General features: G+C 36.8%; 1 protein-coding gene across 1 annotated transcript in view; it reads right to left on the minus strand.

Moving 5' to 3' along the window:
- Positions 1 to 22,556, minus strand: part of IMPG2 (interphotoreceptor matrix proteoglycan 2) — a 123,457-nt gene that overhangs the window by 75,133 nt on the left and 25,768 nt on the right. The window contains exons 4-5 of the mRNA XM_043997793.1: positions 10,996 to 11,027; positions 10,869 to 10,892 (exon numbers count right to left, since the gene is read on the minus strand). Of these exons, the coding sequence (XP_043853728.1) occupies positions 10,869 to 10,892; positions 10,996 to 11,027 (56 nt within the window). The remainder of the gene's footprint in view (positions 1 to 10,868; positions 10,893 to 10,995; positions 11,028 to 22,556) is intronic.

Raw genomic sequence — 22,556 nt, forward strand, 5'->3', positions numbered from 1 at the left:
CAGAGAGAAATGCACAGAAGGGAGATGTCTGGTCTTGGCAAAGGACAGTGTCAGAGACAAAAGAAGATAACATCATAGAACTTGGCACAATACCGTATACCAGCCAGGTGTTTCATCGTTAGTAAAAGGAAAAAAGTTAAATTACAGAGGAGAATCTCACTAGTATTGAAAAAAAATGGCAAAAATAATAGAAAATCAAATTATCTCCTTCTACCACCAAGTTTATACATAAAATGAAAAGAAAAAATGTTTCCACCTTCTTACCACAAATAAATCAATAAATGAACAAAAGTGCTATCTTTAAATACAATGCTCTAAGCAATGCATTCCCTACCTATAGGTATGACACAGAAAAAGTAGGAGGGAATGGAATAATGTGTTACAAAGAGCAAAAGAGCTCAGAAGCAGTCCAGGAAAACATACTCTGCAACTCTGAGCTTAACCATACATGAAAAAAGATGAACATACAATTGAAAAAAGTTGTTTGAACCTTTTTTAAAAAGAAATCCAGTAGGGAAGCTAGGTGGAACAGTGGATAAAGCACCAGTCCTGGATTCAGGAGGACCTGAGTTTAAATCTGGCCTTAGACACTTGACACTTACTAGCTGTGTGATCCTGGGCAAGTCATTTAATCCCAACTGCCTCAACAACAAAATCCAGAACTGAAGAGATTATTTGCTTCTAGAACACCTCAAACTACACAGAATTGCAAGAGGAGTGAATAAATGCAGTAGCTAAGGACAGCAACAGCAACTGAGTGACAGCAGAGAGACCTATAAGAAACTCACTTCTAAATGTACCCAAGGAGATGGGGTGAAGGTGAAAATAAATGGGAAGGGGGCAGCTAGGTGGCACAGTGGATAGAGCACTGGCCCTGGATTCAGGAGGACCTGAGTTCAAATCCAGCCTCAGACACTTAACACTTACTAGCTATGTGACCCTGGGAAAGTCACTTAACCCCAACTGACTCACCAAACAAACAAACAAATAAATAAATAAATGGGAAGGAAGGATGGTAAAGGGGGAGGGGGAAGGAAAGAGGCTTTACTTTGGTAGTTCAAGTAGGTTCTGCTGATGAATGTTCTTGTGGGTGAAGAAAGAAGGTCTATGAAGGGAAAGGAGGACTTTATTCTGGATGTGAGTTGGAAGATCTGATACTTGAAAAGTCTACTTTTCCTATTTCAGAAGGGGAAGAGTTGGAACTCCTGAGGATAACTGGAATCTGCGGCAGCAGGAGAGCATATACCTAGGGAGATGTTGGGGCAAATGGGAAAAAGAAGGTAATCATGGAGGGTACAGATCAGTAGTTATAGATCAGTATAGATCATTCCCTCATAATCAGGAATGTGGGAGGGGAAGGGCTCTACCATGGGGCCATGTTATTTCTGACATCTGTACTAATTGGCATTGTTCCTTAAGTGAGTCACAATGAAAAAGCAGAATCCACTGGTCAAGCTTTATGAAGTAGTGGCTGAAACAACCTAGATGGGAGAGCCTAGAATGGATACCTTGGAAGCTTTAATTCTGTGAGAAACACAGAAAAAAGAGAGAGACTGGACAGTTATAGGAGTCATGAATCAGAGAATGATGGTCTAGAGTAAACAGAAGATGAGTAATGAAGAAAGTGAGAAAAATCCTTTTTGGTAAGTGGCACAAAAATGAAATTTTAAAAACTAATGAACAGGATTAGTTGAAGAAGGAAGAAAGGAGGTCATTTAGTCATTTACTTGACTACATGAGAGGAAAAAATGAGGGAAGAATTATATAACCAGAGAAAAATAAGAGAAAAGGGAACTAATAAACAAATCCCCTAAGGAAAAGGGATCAGAAACAAGAGGAGGAGATCAAGAGTGAAGGGAAGAAAACAGTAAGAACAGGGCCACTTAAAGAAAAGATTAAAGTAACTGAAGGAACACAATAAAACTTTTTTTAAAAAATAGAGACATATATAAGAAAATATAAACCTAAGAAACTCTAAATCTGAATGGATTACATAGTCCAATAAAATTAAAAAGTGACAAATTGGATAAAAAAAATGAAACCCTACAATCAGTGACTTACAAGAAACATTTAAAAAACAAAGACACATACAAAATAAAAGTAAGGGAATAGGGTTAAAAAAAAAACCATTTACTATGCAGCAACTGAAACAAAAAAAAAGCAGGAGTTGCAATCATGCTTTCTGACAAAGCAAAATTAATTATTAAAAAATAAAAATGTATAAACAAGAAAACTGTTATGCTGAAAAGAACCACAGACAACGAAGCATTACTAGTAATAAACTTGTATGCTCTAAATATCTTAACACTGAAATTCATTTTTTAAAAATAATCTAAGCTATAGGAAAACACAGACAATGCTAAAAAAGTGACAGTTTACTTCAATACCATTCAATTTTGATAATTCTAACAAAAAGATAAACAAAAGGGAAATATATAGAACCAAACAAATTGCTAGAGAAATTAGAGTCCAAAGACTTATGACATCTTCTAATTGGGACAGTAAATGAATATATATATATATATATATATATATATATATATATATATATATATATATATATATATATATATATATATATATATTTCCCAATGCCAAATGGAACATTAGCAAAAACTGACCATGTACTTGAGTACAGAGAAATTGAAAACAAATGTAAAAAAGGAAGAAATAGTTACTGCATCCATGATAGACCATAACACAATAAAAATAGTAATTTGTTCAGGAGCCACGAACAAAAGATACAGACCTAAATGAAGGCTTAACAATGAAATTCTAAATAATGAATAGTTCAAAGGACAAATAATAAAAACAATACGTAAAAGAAAGTGGTGATCATGAAGCAATTTAGAAAATTTCTGGAATGCAACTAAAGCAGTCCTCAGGGGGAAAAAAAATATCTTTACAAACATATATGAACAAAATAGAAAAGTAGATGTTCATCTGTTGGCGAACAACTAAACAAGTTGTGGTATACGAACGAATGGAATATTACCATGCTGTAAGAAATTATATTATCCAATGAATACAGAGAGGCATGAAAAAATTTATATGAATTGATACACAATTTATATGAAATGATACACAAAAAAACTTATATGAATTGATAAACAGAGTAACTATAACAATGTTAATGGAAAGAACAACTACACACCAAAAAAGCAAAAGGAAATTAACAAAATTATGAAGATCAAGCAGGACTCAAATAAAGAGACATAAAATGAAGAGCAAATCCAGTCCTTCATGCAGGTGGGAGGTCTACAAGTGTTACACATTGCACGTTTTCAGACATTTTCAACATACTGATCACTTGAGCTGATGTTTTCTCCTCTCTAAAAACTATTAGCTATTATATGGGATGGCTCTGTGGGAGAAGGAAGAGGAGAGATACTTGGGATAATTATGATGATGTAAGAAACAGGATAGCAATAAAAACTTATTTTAAGAAAAAGAATGAATCATGAAAAAAGCTCATATTCATGATCCAATAGAACCAATGCAAATTAGCACATTCCCACACATCCACCTCTTTTTTTTCCCCAGGGCAATGAGGGTTGTGACTTGCCCAGGGTCACACAGCTAGTGTCAGATGTCTGAGGCAGGATATGAATCCAGGGCCGGTGCATTATTCATTGCACCACCTAGCTGCCCCATTTTTTTTTTCATATCCACCTCTTAAAGAAATCAGACTAAAAGTAAATGAAGGGTAGCTAGATGGTGAAGTGGGTAGAGTGCTAGGCCTGGAATCAAGAAGACTACTCTTCCTGAATTCAAATCTGGCTTCAGACAATTACTAGCTGTGTAATCCTGGGCAAGTCACTTGACCCTGTTTGACTCAGTTTCCTCACCTATAAAACGAGCTGGAGAAGGAAATAAATGGCAAACCACTCCAGTATCTCTGCCAAGAAAACCCCAAATGGGGTCATGAAGAGTTAGACGTGACTAAAAAACGACTGAACAAACAACAATCCAAAGGTAAGGGAGATACCTTCTAACAACAAAAGTAAATTAAATTGGATCTAATGAAAATTAGTACTTCTAAGTACTAGTAATGCTCCCTTTTAAAAATAGTAATGATGCAGTCTCATTTTTAAATGATGTCTCTAAAGTTTTCAAAGTTCTTTCATAGCTATGATCTCATTTGCATTACAGTTATTGTATATGCCATATGTTTTAACAAACTGAAGTCAGAGATCACATCTGATTCATCTTTGCTCCATTTCCCCCATGTTATATAGCATGGAATCTAGCAAATAAGAGGTTCTCAACAAATATTTACAGAATGTTAAATGAATTGAGATTTCGTGGGTATTTGCATTTGCAGAGAAACTGAGTAAACATTGTTTCAAGAAAATGCTTAAAATTCCCTGAGCCAACTGTCTTTAAATATTAAATTGTCTTCAAATATTCAAGCAACTGTCAGGGGAAAGAGGGATTAGACATGTTGTACTTGGCTCCAGAAAGCAGAGCAAGGAGAAACAGATGAAAACTACAGGGAGACAGATGGATAGAGCACTTTGCCTGGATCCAGGAAGACATGAGCTGAAATATAGTCTCAGATACTAACCATATGGAACCTGGGAAAGTCACTTAAAACTCTGTTTGTCTCAGTTTCCTCAATGTAAAATGGGGATAATAATAGTACCTACCTCCCAGGATTGTTGTGAGGATCAAATGAGATAACATTTATAAAAAGTACCTTGGGGGCAGCTCAGTGGCGAAGTGGATAGAGCACTGGCCCTGGAATCAGAAGGAGCTGAGTTCAAACCCGGCCTCAGACACTCAACACTTACTAGCTGTGTGACCCTGGGCAAGTCACTTAACCCCAATTGCCTCACCAAAAAAAAAAAAAAAAAGTACTTTGTATAGTCCCTGATACGTAGTATGTGTTATTATCAAATTGTCAAATATCTACCCAAAGATATTTAGGGTAACTTTTGCTTTCATTGCCTGGAGGTCTTTTTTTTTTGCCATTTAAAGAGTAATGAACCAAACAAGGTAAGTACTCCAGGTAGAAGAGGAAGTGCTGCATAGTGGATAAAGGATTGGACTTGGAGTCAGGAAGACCTGGGTTCAAATTCTACCATAGACACTAATTAACTATGTAATTCTGAGCAAGACACCTAAAAAAAAATCTGTGCCTCAGTTTCCTCATTTGTCAAACTGGACTGAATGATTTCTGAGATCCCTTCCGGCTCTAAATCTATGATCTCATAAGCTATGATTCTACGTACCCCAAGCAGTCACAGTCTGAAGCCAGAGAAGGAAAAGAAGAGAATGACATTCATATCTCCCCTAGTTTGGGAGAATGGGAGTATGGATTAATTATACCCAGGATATATGACACCAATATCAGTAGTAAGAGGTCACTAGGGAGTAGAACAGTCACTGCAGTCTTGCCAAGACAAAATAGAGAATACCAATGGAGTTTTGTAAACTCTTAAACATTAGAAAGAGCTTCAGGGTCAAGCATGATGATGTAGTTTATGGTGGTATGGAGGAGATCTGGTGCTTTATCCTGCTTTGTGTCTCTATAGTTACCCAGGAATTCAGATATCCCAGTCAGCAATCCAAGGTGTGAGTCAGGTGTTGTGTGATTCTAGGAGAGTAGATTTTAAAAAGCTCTACTAGTTCTGTCTGCCTAGGGACAGCAGGAATGGCTGAGAGGAGACTGGGGGCAATCGTTTAGTTCTTTTTTAATCACATGATAAATTGCAATCTCGCCTCCCTGGCAAAGAAACTAGCAACAGAGAGAGTAAGGTCTCTGTTGGCTGTCCTCCTGAACCTTGAGAAAAAGATATTTTGAGGTAAAGTAAAATAATAGAGACTGTTGAACAAACCACTAGTGAAATTAAGACTTAAATAGTAGACATGGAAATGAGAGAAAAATGATAGATGCCAGGCAAACTACAGGAACTTGTAGGCTGAATATGTGCCTCTCGCTGAACCTATTCACCATTGTCCCTAAGCTGTTGGGACCCGTCTCAGACTTTTCCAGTTGATGTCATGAGTCTTTCATCTTGAGACTAAGCCATTTGGAAGAGGGTTTTGAGGCAGAAACTGAACTTACCAGGAAGATTGGACAAATAGTTGTTTGCTAACTGCAGTGTCAAGGCAGCCAGGTGGCCCAGTAGAGAGAGCACTAAGCCTGAAGTCAGGAAGACTCATCTTCCAGATTTCAAATCTGGCTTCAGACACTTACTAGCTGTGTGAAACTGGACAAGTCACTTAACCCTGTTAGCCTCAGCTTCCTCATCCATAAAATGAACTGGAGAAGGCAATGGCAAACAATATCTCTGCCAAGAAAATCCCAAATGGAGTCATGAAGAGTCAGGCACAACTGAAGCCATTGTAAACATCTGCAGTCTCTGAAGGAGATGAGATGCTAGTTCCTTCTCTGTTCATTACTGTTCTAGATATGTTTAAGTATAGTTAGAAGCCTTGGTTTCTTGAAGGTAAGCTGACAGCAACACAATCAAAACAAATCCAGATATTTTATCAAGTGGTAAAACACCAGGTATAAAGAGATGTTATCTTTAATCATTTGACAAAAATGAACCTGGCAGCTAAGTGGTCATGCAGTGGATAGAGTACTGGGCCTGGAGTTTTGAGCTGAGCTCAAATCCAGCCTCAGACACTTGCTACTACCTGTGTGACCCTGGGCAAGTCACTTGATCTCTGTCTGCCTCAATTTCCTCAACTGTAAAATGGTGATAAAAACAGCACCTACCTCTCAGAGTTGGTATGAGGATTAAATGAGATATTTGTAAAGCACTTAGAAGGTGAGATAGATAGATAGATAGATAGATAGATAGATAGATAGATAGATAGATAGATAGATAGATAGATGATAGATACATAGATACATAGTGATAGATAGATACATAGATGATAGATAGATACATAGATAGATACGTAGATAGATAGATAGATAGATAGATAGATAGATAGATAGATAGATAGATAGATAGATAGATAGATAGATAGATAGATAGATAGATAGATGATGTAGTAGCAGCAGCAGCAGTGGCAGTGGTGGTGGTAGTAGTAGTAGTAGTAGTAGTAGTAGTAGTAGTAGTAGTAGTAGTAGTAGTAGTTTGTCCTTAACCAATACATGGGTTTTGTACTCTCTCTGTCCACTAGCATTCACTACCTCTATGTTGAAGCACAGTTTAAGCAGAGTACCAGGCACCTAATAGGTGTTCAATGTCTTTCTTGATTAAAGAATGAGAACTTTGAGTCCTGGCCATGAATCTACCCACTTCTGAAAACAGATTTCCAAGTATCCCTGAAATACCAAAATGAAATGTCCTCCACAGGACTTTTGGGATACATACAAGACATTTAGTCGATTTAAATTCAACTTCTTTTCAATCTTAGGATTAAATGTTTTCCCAGCAACGTCTCTCCTTACTCCTCCTACCTCTCCTAGCTTCCCTCCTTCATTTCTCCCCACTCTGTCACTATGGCCATGGAAACCACATATGTCTGATAATCTGAAAGATGAAGACTTATCTTGGTTGAGGAGAAACTAGGATCTTGAGTTACTTCTAGAAGGATAAAGCTTCTGATTCAATTATAGAGCTTTGCCTAGGCCCATTCAAACATATTGGGGAAAAGGACAAACCCTATTAGACTGTTTTAGTGAGGCAATTGGGGTTAAGTGACTTGCCCAAGGTCACACAGCTAGTAAGTGTTAAGTGTATGAGGCTGGATTTGAACTCAGGTACTCCTGACTCCAGGGCCGGTGCTCTATCCACTGTGCCACCTAGCTGCCCCCCCCCATTAGACTTCTTAATGAAGAGGGGGAATTTTAAAGGCATCTGTTCTGTTAACTTGCTTTTCATTCACTGGAGCAGAATGCTCTGCCTCCTGACTGATCTTCTCTCATGAGACTCCAGGCTCAGTTTCTAATAGTCACTTCCTTGGAAATTAGTTTGGGAAGAAGAGAAAAAGACTTGCTTATCTCTCTCCATTTAGCTCCTTCATGATTATTTAAAATGTAATTACATATGTACCTTTAGAAAGAACAATTTAAATTCTTGAAATGTTTTTAAAATATAAATATATGTGTGTATATATATATATATACACACATACACAAACATATGTGTGTCCATATATGTATGTATAGCAGCAGCTAGGTAGCACAGTGGATAGAGTGCCAGACCTGCAGTCAAGAAGACTCATTTTCCTGAGTTCGAATCCAGGCTCAGACACTTATTAGCTGTGTGACCCTGGAGAAGGAAATGACAAACCATGCCAATATCCATGCCAGAAAACCCCAAATGGCATCACATAGAGTCAGACATGACAGAAACAACTGAATAAAAAACAGCACTACATATGTATGAGTATACATGAGAAGCAGCATGGTATAGTGGAGCTGGCTTTGGAACTAAGACCTGGGTTCCAGGCCTACCTCTGACATATACTGTCTATGTGATGCTGGGTAAGTCATAATCTTTCAGGACTAACAACCTGCCTTGGTAATGTGATTTTCCTCATCCAATAATTTCCTATATCAATGAAATCACAAGTCCAACCCCTATCTTCTATCCACTGTGTATGTGTAAGTGAGGAGAGAGATTTTAGGTATATTCATACATAGCTATCATGTAGACATATAGAGATATAAATGCATCACTTGTATGGCCTCTGGGACATTATTTTATAGCACATTAAAGCATGCTGACAAGTTTGAGAATTTCTCTTCACAAATCAAGTCAGAGAAGAAAGCATTTTCAGTCTTTCCTTTGCAAAAATAAATAAATAAAGGCAGAGCTTGGGGTGGAGATGGGAAGAGAACTTGAGTGTAAGAGGGATTTCCAACTGACGCACAGGAGTGGACATGAGTACTCTGAGTCAGCAGGGTGGGCTGGGCGGGAGATGGTCTAATGAGATTGGCTCTGACCAGTCCCAGAAAACACCAAATTTGCCCTGGCCAATCTGAAAGCACTGGAGTTTAATACCATGCTCCTTTTTCTCTGTTCCCTTCCCAGTCATTATGAGTTAGACTCACACCCTGGAGCCCCCACCCTGCCTGTCATCAGTGATTTGTTGGTTGGTGTAGTGTACAAGAAACATTTCTCTCAGCAGGAGATGAATCTACTCTTCCCTTTTCTTGACTATGGAGCCCAATAAGTCTTGAATTCAGGCTGTTTGTCAAGAATGCTGTAACCACACTCTCTTATGATAGCACTAAACTAGGTGGGGCAACTGTCTGCTTAGCTGCTCCAACTAGGCTGATGAAGAAAGTTGACCATATGGAGATTTCAAAGCTTGGACCTGCAGTCTGCCAACACATAAAGCTGGAATCACTCAAAATATTTTATTAGAAGTGTCCTTCTCCGTCTCCATCTCTCTGTTTCTTTCTCTCTCTACCTTTCTCTTTCTACCTCTGTCTCAGTCTCTGTCTCTGCCTCTCTTTGTTTCTTTCTCTGTCTCTGTCTCTTTCTCTCTGTCTTTCTCTCTCTATCTCTGTCTCAATAGCAATTGGAGCCTAGAAAGCACTCTGTCAACTCAACCTCAGAGGATCCCTAGCTTCCTTTAATTTTTAGCTGAAGTGCCATTTCCTTTAGGAAATCTATCCTGACCACCCCCTCCCAAACATTACTGGCATCTCTTCTCTCCTGGAAATAATTTGTATATTTTTTTAATTTAGTGTTCTATGTTTCCCAGTTGATAAATGGTCAAAGGATGTGAAAAGGAAGTTCTCAAAGGAGGATATACAACCTATCAACTGCTGTATCGGAGCCAAAAATGCTCCAAATCACTGATAAGTAGAGAAATAAAAATTAAAGCAACTCTGAGGTTCTGTCTCATACCCACCAGATCAACAAAGATGACCAAAATAAAGGAAAATACAAATGTTAGAAAGGTTGTAAGAAAAGAGGTACATAAATACACTGTTGGAAGAGCTATGAAATCATACAGCCATTCTGAAAAGCAAATTGGGAGTGCTGCCACTACTATGCCCATACACCAAGGAGAGCAAAGAAAGAGGAAAAGAATCCATCCATTCCAAAATATTTAAAGTCTCTCTTTTTCTAGGGGCAAAGAACTGGAAACTAAGGAGACATCCATTAATTAGGTAGTGGCTGAACAAATTATGGTATATGAATATAATAGAATAACATTGTGCTATAAAAAATGACCACTTTCAGAAAAACCTGGGGAAATTTGTATGAACTGATGCCAAGTAAAGTAAGCAGAATCAGAAGAGCAATTTATACAATAACAACAATATTATAAAAGACAATTTAAGATCTCTGATCAATGACTATTCCAGAAGACAGATGAAACAATACTAATCACCTTCCAATAGAAAGGTAATAGACTCAAAATACAGAGTAAGACACATTTTTTGACATGGACAATGTGGAAGTTTACTTTGTTTGACTATGTATTTATTTGTTATAAGGGTTTTGTTTTCTTTTTCTTTTAAATGAGTGGGAATGGGAGAAAAAAACAAATATTTGTTAACTGAAAAATAAAATGAAATGAAAAAAATCTATATACAAGATACACCACCCAATAAACTGCAAGTTCCTTGAGGGTAGGGACCCTTTCATTTTTGTTTCTGTATCCACAGCTGGAAGCACAGTGTCTGGTACAGAGTAGTTGCTTAATAAACATTTGTTGCTAAATTGTTGACTACACCTTCAAAAGCTGGTCCTGGTTTCACCACCCTGCTTTTGGACCTAAAAGTAGTAGGTTGTGCCACAAAAACTAATCATCTATTTATTTTTTCTAGGGTAGAGACCCAAGTCTGTGTCTTTTTAAAAAACAGACAGTAAACAAAATCTGTGCCTTCCAAAAACTGAAAAGGGAAGTGGCTGCAAGCTAGGGGACATCAAGACACTTACCTACAGGGCCAATCACTGCAGGAGCTGGCAAGAAAATGAGAAGGCAACAATTAACATTGAGCAATCACATAGAGACATTACACATTTTTTCTCCCTAATGTGAACTCAAAGAAAAGCAAACACTTACCTATTTGCTGTTTCCTTTGTGTAAGTCAGTTTCTAGGGAAAACATGAAAATATATATATATTAAGTTGTTCGATACTTACTAGGCATCAATGTATAACAAATTTTATGGTCAAGATTATTTTTCTTAACGATGCAATATCTGTGTCATTATTCATTCAGACTTGACTGGTTGGACAGATGGCTGGACGTTGTATTGAGGCCATTAACATATCCCATTCCTACATGAGGTACTACATGAAATTTATGTTAAACACAAACCATATCCCTAACCTCACAAGGTGATCTCTAGACATGTGCCATTGGCCAAGAGGGGAACTAGGTGACTAACCAATGCTGTTCAATTTATGACCACTTCTGGGAGGAAAATAAAATTTCTCAAAGAGTATATTTATGTAGATAATTTTGTTAACCCACTTCCATTAGGTTTCAAGCCTCCCTGGGAGAAGTGTTATACTTGTTTTATGCCCTATTCAATACTTAGTCCAGTCCCTTAAAAGAAATAGATGCTCAATAAATCAATTGTTGTTTTTCAGTCATTCAGTTTTTTTGTGACCCAGTGCACCACAGCACACCAATTGGGTCCATAGGGTTTTCTTGGCAAAGATACTGGAGTGATTTGCCATTTCCTTTTCCGATGGATTAAAGCAAACAGAGGTTAAATGACTTGCCACCTGGGGCAGCTAGGTGGTGCAGTGGATAGAGCACCTGCCCTGGATTCAGGAGGACCTGAGTTCAGATCTGACCTCAGACACTTGACACTTCCTAGCTGTGTGACCCTGGGCAAGTCACTTAAACACAATTGCCTCACACACAAAAATAATAATAATTACTTGCCCCCAGTCACACAGCTTAGTAGTACCTGAGGCCAGATTTGAACTCAAGTCTTCCTGGCTCAGGACTCCAGGTCCAGCACTCTATTCACTGAGATGCATCCTAATAGATTGATAGAATAGATCAATTTTCTTCAACCTCTATTTCCTTTTTTTTCTTACGCTCTTAACATAGGAATGGAAATTTCTTGCAAACATAACTCATTCTCAATGGGTTGCCTTTGTAGAATCACACAACTTTTAGAGCTAGACAGCCCCTGTTAAATATCAACTACTTTGTCAGCTACAGTATCTGAATATTTGTATTTGATTACACTCATCTTACACCCTTTATGTTTTTTGGTTTTTTTGTTTTGTTTTGTTTTGTTTTTTAGTGAGGCAATTGGGGTCAAGTGACTTGCCCAGGGTCACACAGCTAGTAAGTGTTAAGTGTCTGAGGCCGGATTTGAACCCAGGTACTCCTGACTCCAGGGCTGGTGCCCCTACACCCTTTATGTTTAATAGTTTTTAGGACACTGCATAAGCTCACTTTTTAAAAAATTGCTAAATTCTAATAATTTAAGCTGGTTTGACGGTTGGTTTTAGAGGTGGCATCATATAGTGAAGAGAATATTGGGTCTGAATCTCAACTCTGACATGTGCTAACTATATGAACTTGGGCAAGTCATTTGAGTTAAATGAGCCTCAATTTCCTCTACTATAAAATGAGAGTTATAAAGATAAATACCCTAGTTTGGGTATTCCCGCAAAAAGCAAATAAATAAACAAAACAAAGTCAATTCAACTCAACAAACACCTAGCAAGTGTCCACTACATGTGAGGCAAAAAGCACAGTTCAAAGCCACATAATAAAGTTCAAGAATATAAATAAAAACAATTCAAGTAATCCACTTCTTATTCAACCGAGGAGTAATCCTGGTAGAATCTATTGTGTATATATATATATATATGTTTTGGTGGGGCAATGAGGGTTAAGTGACTTGCCCAGGGTCACACAGCTAGTAAGTGTCAAGTGTCTGAGGCCAGATCTGAACTCAGGTCCTCCTGAATCCAGGGCCAGTGCTTTATCCACTGATCCACCTAGCTACCCCTAGAATCTATTATTAAAAGGATTAAAGACTTTAACTTCAAATCTCTGAAGGAGACATTTAGAATGTTCTTAACCTACCCCTGGTTAGATGCACCAAATATAATACACTAAACATCTTCATTTCATTATAAATGGATGTATAAACTTATTGCCTATAAACAAAAGGCATACTTTATGTAGGCAAGCTTTTTTAACATAAGGGATCACTTAAAATTTCATAGACTTTATCACATAGGCCACAGATTCTTAACCTAGAGACTCCCCATAGGTTCCATGGAGAGATTTCAAGAAGATCATGAACTTTAAAATTTTATTTTGATAGCTATGTTAGTATAATTGATTTTTTGTAATCCTGTATATTTTATTTTATACATTTAAGAATATTATTCTAGGAAAGGATTTATAGGTCTCAGCAGACTGACAAAAGAGCCTATGACACGCAAAAATACATTTTGAATTTCTATGTTTATAGAATGACATAGATTAGAATGGTTTAAATGAGTACCCTGGAACCCATAATGAGAAATAAACATATTTAGAGAAAACTATCTCAGAAATTAACAAAACTGATTACACTATAAACATATCTATTTCCCAAATATAAAATACTTGACTTAAGGTGACTTAATTCTACTTAGAGGGAAATGGGACGGAGTTAATAAATCAATGCATATAAGTAAATAAAGCACTCCAGTCTTTTTACAAAGAAAACCCCAAATGGAGTCACAAAGAGTCAGACATGATTGAAATTAATGAATAACTACTAAAAGTAAATAAAAGGTCATTTGAAGAGGAACAAAGTATTAAAAACTGAGAAAGCTTCACAGAAATTTTGGGAGGAGGTGACAAGAAGGAAGTGCATTCCAATCAGTGAAGGATAGTTTATGCAAATGCATGGAGGCTATAGATGGAATGGGTTCAGGGAACAACTGGTAATTCATGTTGACTAGAACATAGTGAAAAGCAATAATATGAAGTAAGCCTAGAAAGGTAGATTCGACCCAGATTGTGGAATCCCTAAAATGGCAGACCGATTGTTTATTTTATCCTACATACAATAGAAAGGCATTAATGGCTTTTAATTGGCAGGGATGTCATGGTCAGACCAGTGATTTAGGAAGATTATTTTAGCACTGCATGCAATATATGAATTGTAGAGAAGAGAGACTAGAAGGTGATTACTATAGAAGAGGATAGAGTTCTCCATGAAAATAGAGAAAAGAAGATGGTTAGGAAAAGGAGATATGTTATAATGGTAGAAGTGACAAAATTTATTGGGTCAATGTTGGAGGGAGAGAAAGGAAAACAAAAGTCAAGAAGGATTATTAGGAAACCAGATATTAAAAGAATAATAGTGTCCTTAAGAAAAACAGAGAAATTTGGAAGATTTGCTTTCAGGGGAAGACCAAGTTCCATTTTGGATATCTTTTTTTTTTTTTTTTTTGTGAAGCAATAGGGTCACACAGCTAGTAAATATCAAGGGTCTGAGGCGGATTTGAACTCAGGTCCTCCTGATAGGCACCTCCTGGTGCTCTATCCACTGCACCACCTAGCTGCCCCCTTCTAGGTTTTTTTTTCTTTTTTTTTTCTTTTTTTTTTCATTTTGGTTATCTTGAACTTGACCTGCCAGGTGAAGAAAGAGAACAGATAATCGTCATTGTAGGCCTAGAGTTTATAGAATTAGACTCATTATATTTGAGCTATAAGGGGACCTTAGAAATTATCTAATCTAACTTCCTCATTTTAATTGGTTCTTCGAAGTCAAAGCAAAAAAAGAAAAATCTGGTAATTAGATTATTTATCTGAAGCATTTCCTATAAATGATCAATTTTATAAAATGTATTCTTATATCAGTATTATGTATAAGTAGAAATTTAAATTATACCTCACATGCTGGAATCTAATCTTGCAATTATGTGAAGTCTTTCCAGTGTTTCACACCAAGACCCTTGTTTTAGAATCGACACTGATTAATTAACAAATATTTACCAAGACATGTTGAGGCTGACAGTGTACTAGGTGTTGATGATACTAAAAAAAATATGTTTATTTTTACCCTTGGTGCTTATGGAGCAGTTAATGTATTAAAACCAAAATTTTTTGTACTCTCTATCTTCCAAACTTGTAAATACACTTAAAAACATGTAAATGTTCTTTGTTTTGTTGTAAAATAACCAAAACTGGTCTGCAAAATGGTGTCCAGCATTTTAAATTTGTTTCTACCCATTTTATCATTGGCCTCATCTTATTAAACAAAAAAATTAGATGGGGGTAAGCAGTGTAGATTTATGATTTCATTGATGTAGAGCAATGAGCTCCAACAATTGTGCACTAATATCAGTAAAACATATTTGAGCATACACTCCCAAACATATATATTTATGTATAAATTATATACTGTACATGTAATATAATAGCTAGGAATAATAATAAACATTTATATAACACTTTAAGGTTTGGAAATGCTTCACATATAATATCTCATTTTATCTTCACAACAACCCTCTGATGTAGGTACCATTATTATTCCCATTTTACACATGAGGAAACTGAAGCTAAGAGATGTTAAATAACTTGCCCAGAATCACAGCTAGTAAGTGTCTAAAACAGAATTTAATCTCAGGTTTCCTGATTCCAAATCAAGTGCTTAATCCCCTGAATCTTAGGTTCTTCATATAATATAACTGTGCTATAATATCACATGCATTATAAGGTATACGCACAAAAAAGAAATTTTAAAAGAATGGGATAAAAATGAAATAGAGAATATTCTTTTTGATTTGTAGAAGAAAAACATTTTATTCTCACTAAAATAGTATTCATGATAATTTGATATTGTTCCTAGTAATATTTTAGTGAAAGCAATGTGATAAAATACCCAGGATACTCTCCTTACTTCCTCAATGAGCAGAGTGCATGGCTCACAGATTTTTGTTTTTCCCAATTTCTTGTCTTCACACTAGAGACTTCCACATATACACTAATACTCTGTCAAACACTTAAATTACCCTGTTTAATATAGTCATTTTCCATGAATTTTTCCTTTTCTTCTACCAGCTGTACACAGAAATGGTTGGTTATACTCTTGATTTTGCATTCACCTAGAAGTGCTCTATTTTCATTAACTCTGAAATCCCATTATCTGATTATAATCTCTTTATCATTCTATTCTCCCCTCTGTCTTATGAACCCTAATTCTGTTTTTCATCCTCACAGTGACTGACCTCTAATCCTGCCATTCCTTAGTTGTGTGGTTTTTTTTTTCCTGGATCATCATCCCTGCACTAGCTACAATCTTCATCCCTTCCCTGTCTCAACTTCTTGATGAAACAACTCAGCTCCCCATCATGCCTAACTGAGCCCCATCCTTAGATCATTCCAACCATTTGTTGCATTCACTCCAATTCTGCTGAATGAAATTGGAGAAAATCATGAAACCATGCTGAGAAGGGTGTTGACTAGTAACCGAGTAGAAGAGATCAAAACACATTGGAGGAGGATGAGGTACATATCTCATGTACACGTCCCTATCTGCTAGTGGAATTGTACAAAGGATACTTTTAGCATGCCTTAGGAGGAGGATTTTCTATCCTAAAACTTTAATTCTTCTACAAAACCACCTTTTTATCCATGTGTGCAATAGTCCATAGAATATTCAATATGAAAATTATATAGTCCAGCAATGACCCATTTCTATCTGAACCACATACCCCCCCCAAAAAAATCAGAAGAATAAGATAAAAATAATAATAACCCCATCAAAGTCTAACCCACCTTTCATACTATAGGTGGTGGAGGGGCAGAATAATGAAGGGAGAAACAATAGGAAATAACAAAGTAGAGTGGAGTGCCAGCTAGAGTGATATCCCCACAGTCAATTAAATTGAACCAAAAAGATACTGCACAAAGGAATCCAGAAAACAAAATCACATCTCTTTTGGTACCAATGATTAGAGAATCTATAATTTCTTACTCGATGATTTTTAAAATGAGGGATGAAAAAGCATTTAAGAGCTTACCATATGCAAAGCACTGTGCTAAATTCACTCTACTGTGGGAACATAATATGCCTAAACAGTCGCTGGGAAGGTCTGGCAGGATGCTGTAGGTGCCAAAGATTAGGTTAGCGCTGAGTCAGTGTGATGAAACTGACCCTAAGAGGAAAAAAAAATAGTGGCAGTACCATGTCGCAGGCTGGTGCTACTTGACACTGACATGATCATCAGCTTGATATAGAGGATAGTAGAGTGTATGGTATTTCTTTATGTTCTGATAATAAAATAATGCTGGAACATTTCAGAAATGCTAATGCCCTACCGGATGTGTTGTAGTTAGTGCTCCATTGCAGTTAGCACCAACCACCAACACGTACAAGGAATAGACTGAAGATATGAATACTTACTCTGTCACAACAAAATTGGAACCATACTTCACCCGAACATGAAACAAAGGTTTCATATTGCAACTTATCAGTGATGCCCTGGTCTCTAATATGTTCTCAACCAATGCAAATAATAATTTTTAACAATGCTTTGAACCTTGAGCCTAGATTAGATGAAATGAAAGAGTTACTACAACCTGAAGGACAAGTTGAAGAATATGGGTTTATCTAAAATATTCATTTAATGGAAATTCCAGAAATTATTCTTAATAAAAAGAACAGTAAAAAATAAAAAGATAGCACAGTCTCAAATCATTGTGAAAAGAAGGCAGGAATAATTAGAACATAATTCTGAGAATTTTTGTCTAATGGTATGAATACAACTAGTAGACCACTTAAACCAAAAAAGAGAAAAGGCTGTTATCTGCTAGAACTTTTATGAATGAATGTATTTCCCCCACTCTATTAGACAGAAAATGTAAAAACCTTTCAGAAAGTTCCTGCAGCCATAAGTGACAATATTGCCATGGTAAAAACTACAGGGGAAAAGGTAGAACTGTCAAGAAATACCACCAAAAGAATAGACTACCATGCACCACCATGCACCACCATGCACCACCATGCACCACCATGCACCACCATGCACCACCATGGCAGAAGCTTTTTGAGAACTACTGAAGAACTGCAGAAAGGTACTGAAAGAGTATATCAATACCCAGCTTGCTTATTCATACAAAACTTGAGTGCTGCATCAGCCAATTAAATTGAACCAAAAAGATACTGCACAAAGGAATCCAGAAAACATATCTTTTGATACCAATGATTAGAAAATCTGGATATTTTTACTCAACAGTTGAGTAGATGAGGAATGAAAAAGCATTTATTAAGTGCTTACTATGTGCCAAGCACTGTGCTAAATTCTGGATATTCAAATAGAAAGACAGGATAGTCCCTGCTCTCAAGGAGCTCACATCCCAATAGGGAGAGTCAATACAAATAGAACATTTCAGCAGCAAATCAGATGGAAAGTTCTTTAGGATACAGTGGCAAAACAGATGGTAATTCTTCTTTAAAGCTATCTCCATTGATAAAACTATATCCATTTTTGATGTTGAACCATTTAACAATTCCAAGGACTTTAGTGGTAAGAAATGGATTCCTTGAATATAACTGAAAGTGGCTTACCTCTGGTTAAGGCTGATGAGATAGCTAAGATCCAAGAGTGGACTCAAAAAGCAGTCCATAGACAATATTCACAAGAACTCAACCAACAATATTATTACAAAGAAATATTAAGCAAATGGTTGAGCTATGAAGATTTTAAAATATAAACATAGAGGTTTATGGTAATGACTAAAGACCAGTTACTTGCCACCAGAAATTATTGAAAGGTTATACTTAAGGATCCTAGACTTGTTTATCAATGCTTGTTATGAAATTAAGTAGTAGGAACTGTGCAACATATCATTTCAGGTTGCAAAAAAAAATTTTTAATCTACCAGAAACATAAAAAGACACTATTAGCTCACTAGAATTACACACCAAGAACTCACTATCTTTTATAAACCAACATACGTTATATACCTGTACTAAAAATACACATTCCAAAACACACTTGAGAATTCAACAAATTAAGATTAGAAGAGGTGAATCATTATAAATAGAACTGTTGCCCTAAACCACTAAAATATAGTAGCTTATAAATAAAAATTTAATAATCAATGAAATTTAATTTAAAAATCAATAAATATTTAAGAACATTTTAAATAGATGTCATTTGGAATATATACAATATTCAAATTCCATGGGATAAAATTTTCCAAAATAATAGAAGAAATAAAAGGTATGTGGAAATAGAATGAGATTCATATATTCCCACCTGAAATTGTCCCAGATGCTATCAGTGACTCTATAGAACATTAATATACATTCCTAAACTTATTCAATCACCAAAAGCAGTCATTTTATTCACCTGTTTGAGTCAAGCAAAGTGTTATATGAAATAATAATAGTAGGATTGCAGCTTGTCCTCAGACTTTCTATCTGAACCTCATCACAAAAAGATTAACAATGAGATGAGGGTAATAAAAACTCATATTTATGTAGTGCTTTATGGTTTGCAAAACATTTTACATGCATTATCTCATTTGGTCCTTATAAAAACCCTAAAAGGTAGATTGCATTATTATCCCAATTTTACAGATAAGGAAACTGAGACATGGAGAGATTATTATTAGCCTAAGGTCACATCAATATTAAGTATCTGTCTTACCCCAAATCCAAAACTCTATCCACATGCCAAACACATCATATTTCATGCATATCATTAAATTAATGACCTGGTTTTGCTCTATAGTGAATAGACATTAGGCATCAAATACCCCTTGTATTTCAAGATAGGGTTTTAACCTTGCATTAATTTTTGTTTAAATTTTTTTAGACTTGAAGCTATTAGTTATCTATCTTCCAGTACAATTTTGTTATAGCAATGAAAAAAATATGCAAATTGTCAAAGACTGAGAATTCAACAGATACTTCTCCAAGTAACTGACTTACTTGTCTTCAATAACACTGCACAAAGAAAAATGGGAAAAAGAAAATGCATAAAAAAGACATGGGAAGGAGTTAAACTCCTTCCTCTCTTTTTATCCTGATTTATGAGGGCAGACTAGATAGACTGTTTCAACCAATTCTCCTCTATAATACTACAGAATAATAGAGGATAAAAGGATTGAAAGCATATATTTGGTGTATTTTTCCCGAGATGGTCTCATGTGAAATAAATGAAAATATGAACAAAGAAAAAAGTATTTTTGAAAAATTACCTCAATAACTTCATCCTTACAAATTATGAAATCATTTTTAGTCAAAATTCTCTTCCTTCCTATCCATTGAGAGAAAGAAACAGCTTTCTTCTTTTCTAAGGCTAATGCTGTGCCCTAGCTTTCAATTTTACCCATTTTCTTCAGGACCATGCTACATAAAAGATTTCCCTTCTCTCCAGCATATTCCCCTCCCTGTCTCTGTTACCTCTCTGAGCCTCAGTTTCTTCATCTGTAAATCAAGATTAATAAATTCAGCTACCTCATGAGGGTGGGGGGGCTGGGGCACAGCTAGGTGGCACAATGGATAGAATACCAGGCCTGAAGTCAGGAAGACTCATCTTCATGAATTCAGATCCACCTTCAGACACTTACTAGCTATGTGACCCTGGGCAAGTCACAACTCTCTTTGCCTCAGTTTCCCCATACATAAAATGAGCTGGAGAAGAAAATAGCAAACCACTCCAGTGTCCTTGCCAAGAAAACCCCAAATGAGCTCATGAAGGACATGACTGAAATGATTAAACCACAAAACCTTATTGGGTGAATTAAATGTGTAAATCACATATATAAAGCACTTTGCAAACCTTAAATACATGTCAGTAGCTAATACTGTTGATTATGATGATGAACATATTCAGTTCCCTTTATCTTTCTTTTCATTGTCAATCTTCTAAAAGGAAGATCTGGTTGATTGCACTTTCTCACCACCCACTCCCATATACAAGGTTTGACCTGGAGAGCAAGCTCAATTTGATGAGCTTGTTTCCCAATACCACTCTATGACCACATTGAATTGATAGAGGTTGGGGAGTAACCTCTTTGGCCTGAGTATTGTTGACCCAATCTTAGCTCACTGAAGATGACTGATTGACTTCAACATCAGATGATATGATTGGGCCTTGCCACCATAGGGCTCAAGTTTGTAAAAGCCTCTAATAGGGAGCAGACATCTCTACAAGAAAACCAGTTGGGAGAACCAAGCCTAAGCATGGACAGAAGTAGGTCCATGAGGATTAAAACCTATACATATGGGGCAGCTAGGTGGCGCAATGGATAAAGCACCAGCCCTGGATTCAGGAGTACCTGAGTTTAAATCCGACCTTAGACACTTGACACTTACTAGCTGTGTGACCCTGGGCAAGTCACTAAACCCCCATTGCCCTGCAAAACAAAACAAAACAAAACAAAACAAAACAAAATAAAAAACCCTATATATATGTATTGCTCCTGGGGGAGTCCCTCAAGTGCCAGAGATAACAGGAATCTAGGAGCTACTGGGAATTTGGAGGGATCTCAAATATTTTAGAAAGGGAAACAGAAGCATGCAGAATACAGGATAGCTATTGAGAAGTATGAATACCAGACTGGCCCTCGGCTACCCATGGTGACTCAGAACCATGAGTGATTCTGAGGCTGAAGGAGCCAGACACCCTGGGTAGATTCCTTTAAAGGGGATTCATATTCATCAAAGGTCTCATGTCTTATAGTGCCAAAGGTCCTATGCATCTGGTTTCTTTTTTTTCTTCTTTTTTTTTTTTTGGTGGGACAATGAGAGTTAAGTGACTTAAGTGACTTGCCCAGGGTCACACAGCTAGTATCAAGTGTTTGAGGTCAGATTTGAACTCAGGTCCTCCTGAATCCAGGGCCCATGCTCTATCCACTGTGCCACCTAGCTGCCCCCCAGGTCCTATGCTTCTGGAAACTCAAAAATTGGAAACCAACTGCTTTCTTAGAATCTTCTGGGTGGGCCTTATCCCTACCACTGGAGACAGCTTGGTAGCAGAGTAGATAGAGTGCTGGCCCTAAAGTCAGGAAGACCTGAGTTCAAATCTAGCCTCAGATCCTTACTAGCTGAATGTGCCCTTGGGCAAGTCATTTAACCTCTATCTGCCTCAGTTTCCTCAACTGTAAAATGGGGATCATAAGAGCACCTGTCTCTTGGGGTTGTTGTGAGGATGCAATGAGGTAATGTTTGTAAAGGACCTAGAACTTAATAAATGCTTTTTCCTTCCTTCCATGTCAGTCAGAAAACAACTATTAAGTGCTTATAATGCGAAGACAGGATGCAAACACTTCTATACCTAGAAGATGTGGAGAGAGTAGATGGCAGACACTGAAAAGGGAAGGCATAGATGGGCAACCAAGAAAAGCTGCCTGTGGAAGGTGGGGACTGAGTTGAGGATTAAAGGAGGCCAAAGAAATCGAGAGGCCTAGGAGAGGGGACAGTTATACAAGTGGGGATGGAAAGGAAGGTAAGAATAATCACTACAACGACCAAGAGGCAGGAGATATGTGCTGTGTTAGAGAAACTTCATATACCATGGGGAAGAAGGGGAGAGGGGTAGAGACAGACAGAGACGGACAGAGACAAAGAGATACAGTAACAGAGAGATGACAGAGAGACAAATAGAGAAATGGGTGGAAAGAGAGAGAAC

This window comes from Dromiciops gliroides, chromosome 3 (assembly GCF_019393635.1).
Source record: "Dromiciops gliroides isolate mDroGli1 chromosome 3, mDroGli1.pri, whole genome shotgun sequence".
NCBI lineage: Eukaryota > Metazoa > Chordata > Mammalia > Microbiotheria > Microbiotheriidae > Dromiciops > Dromiciops gliroides.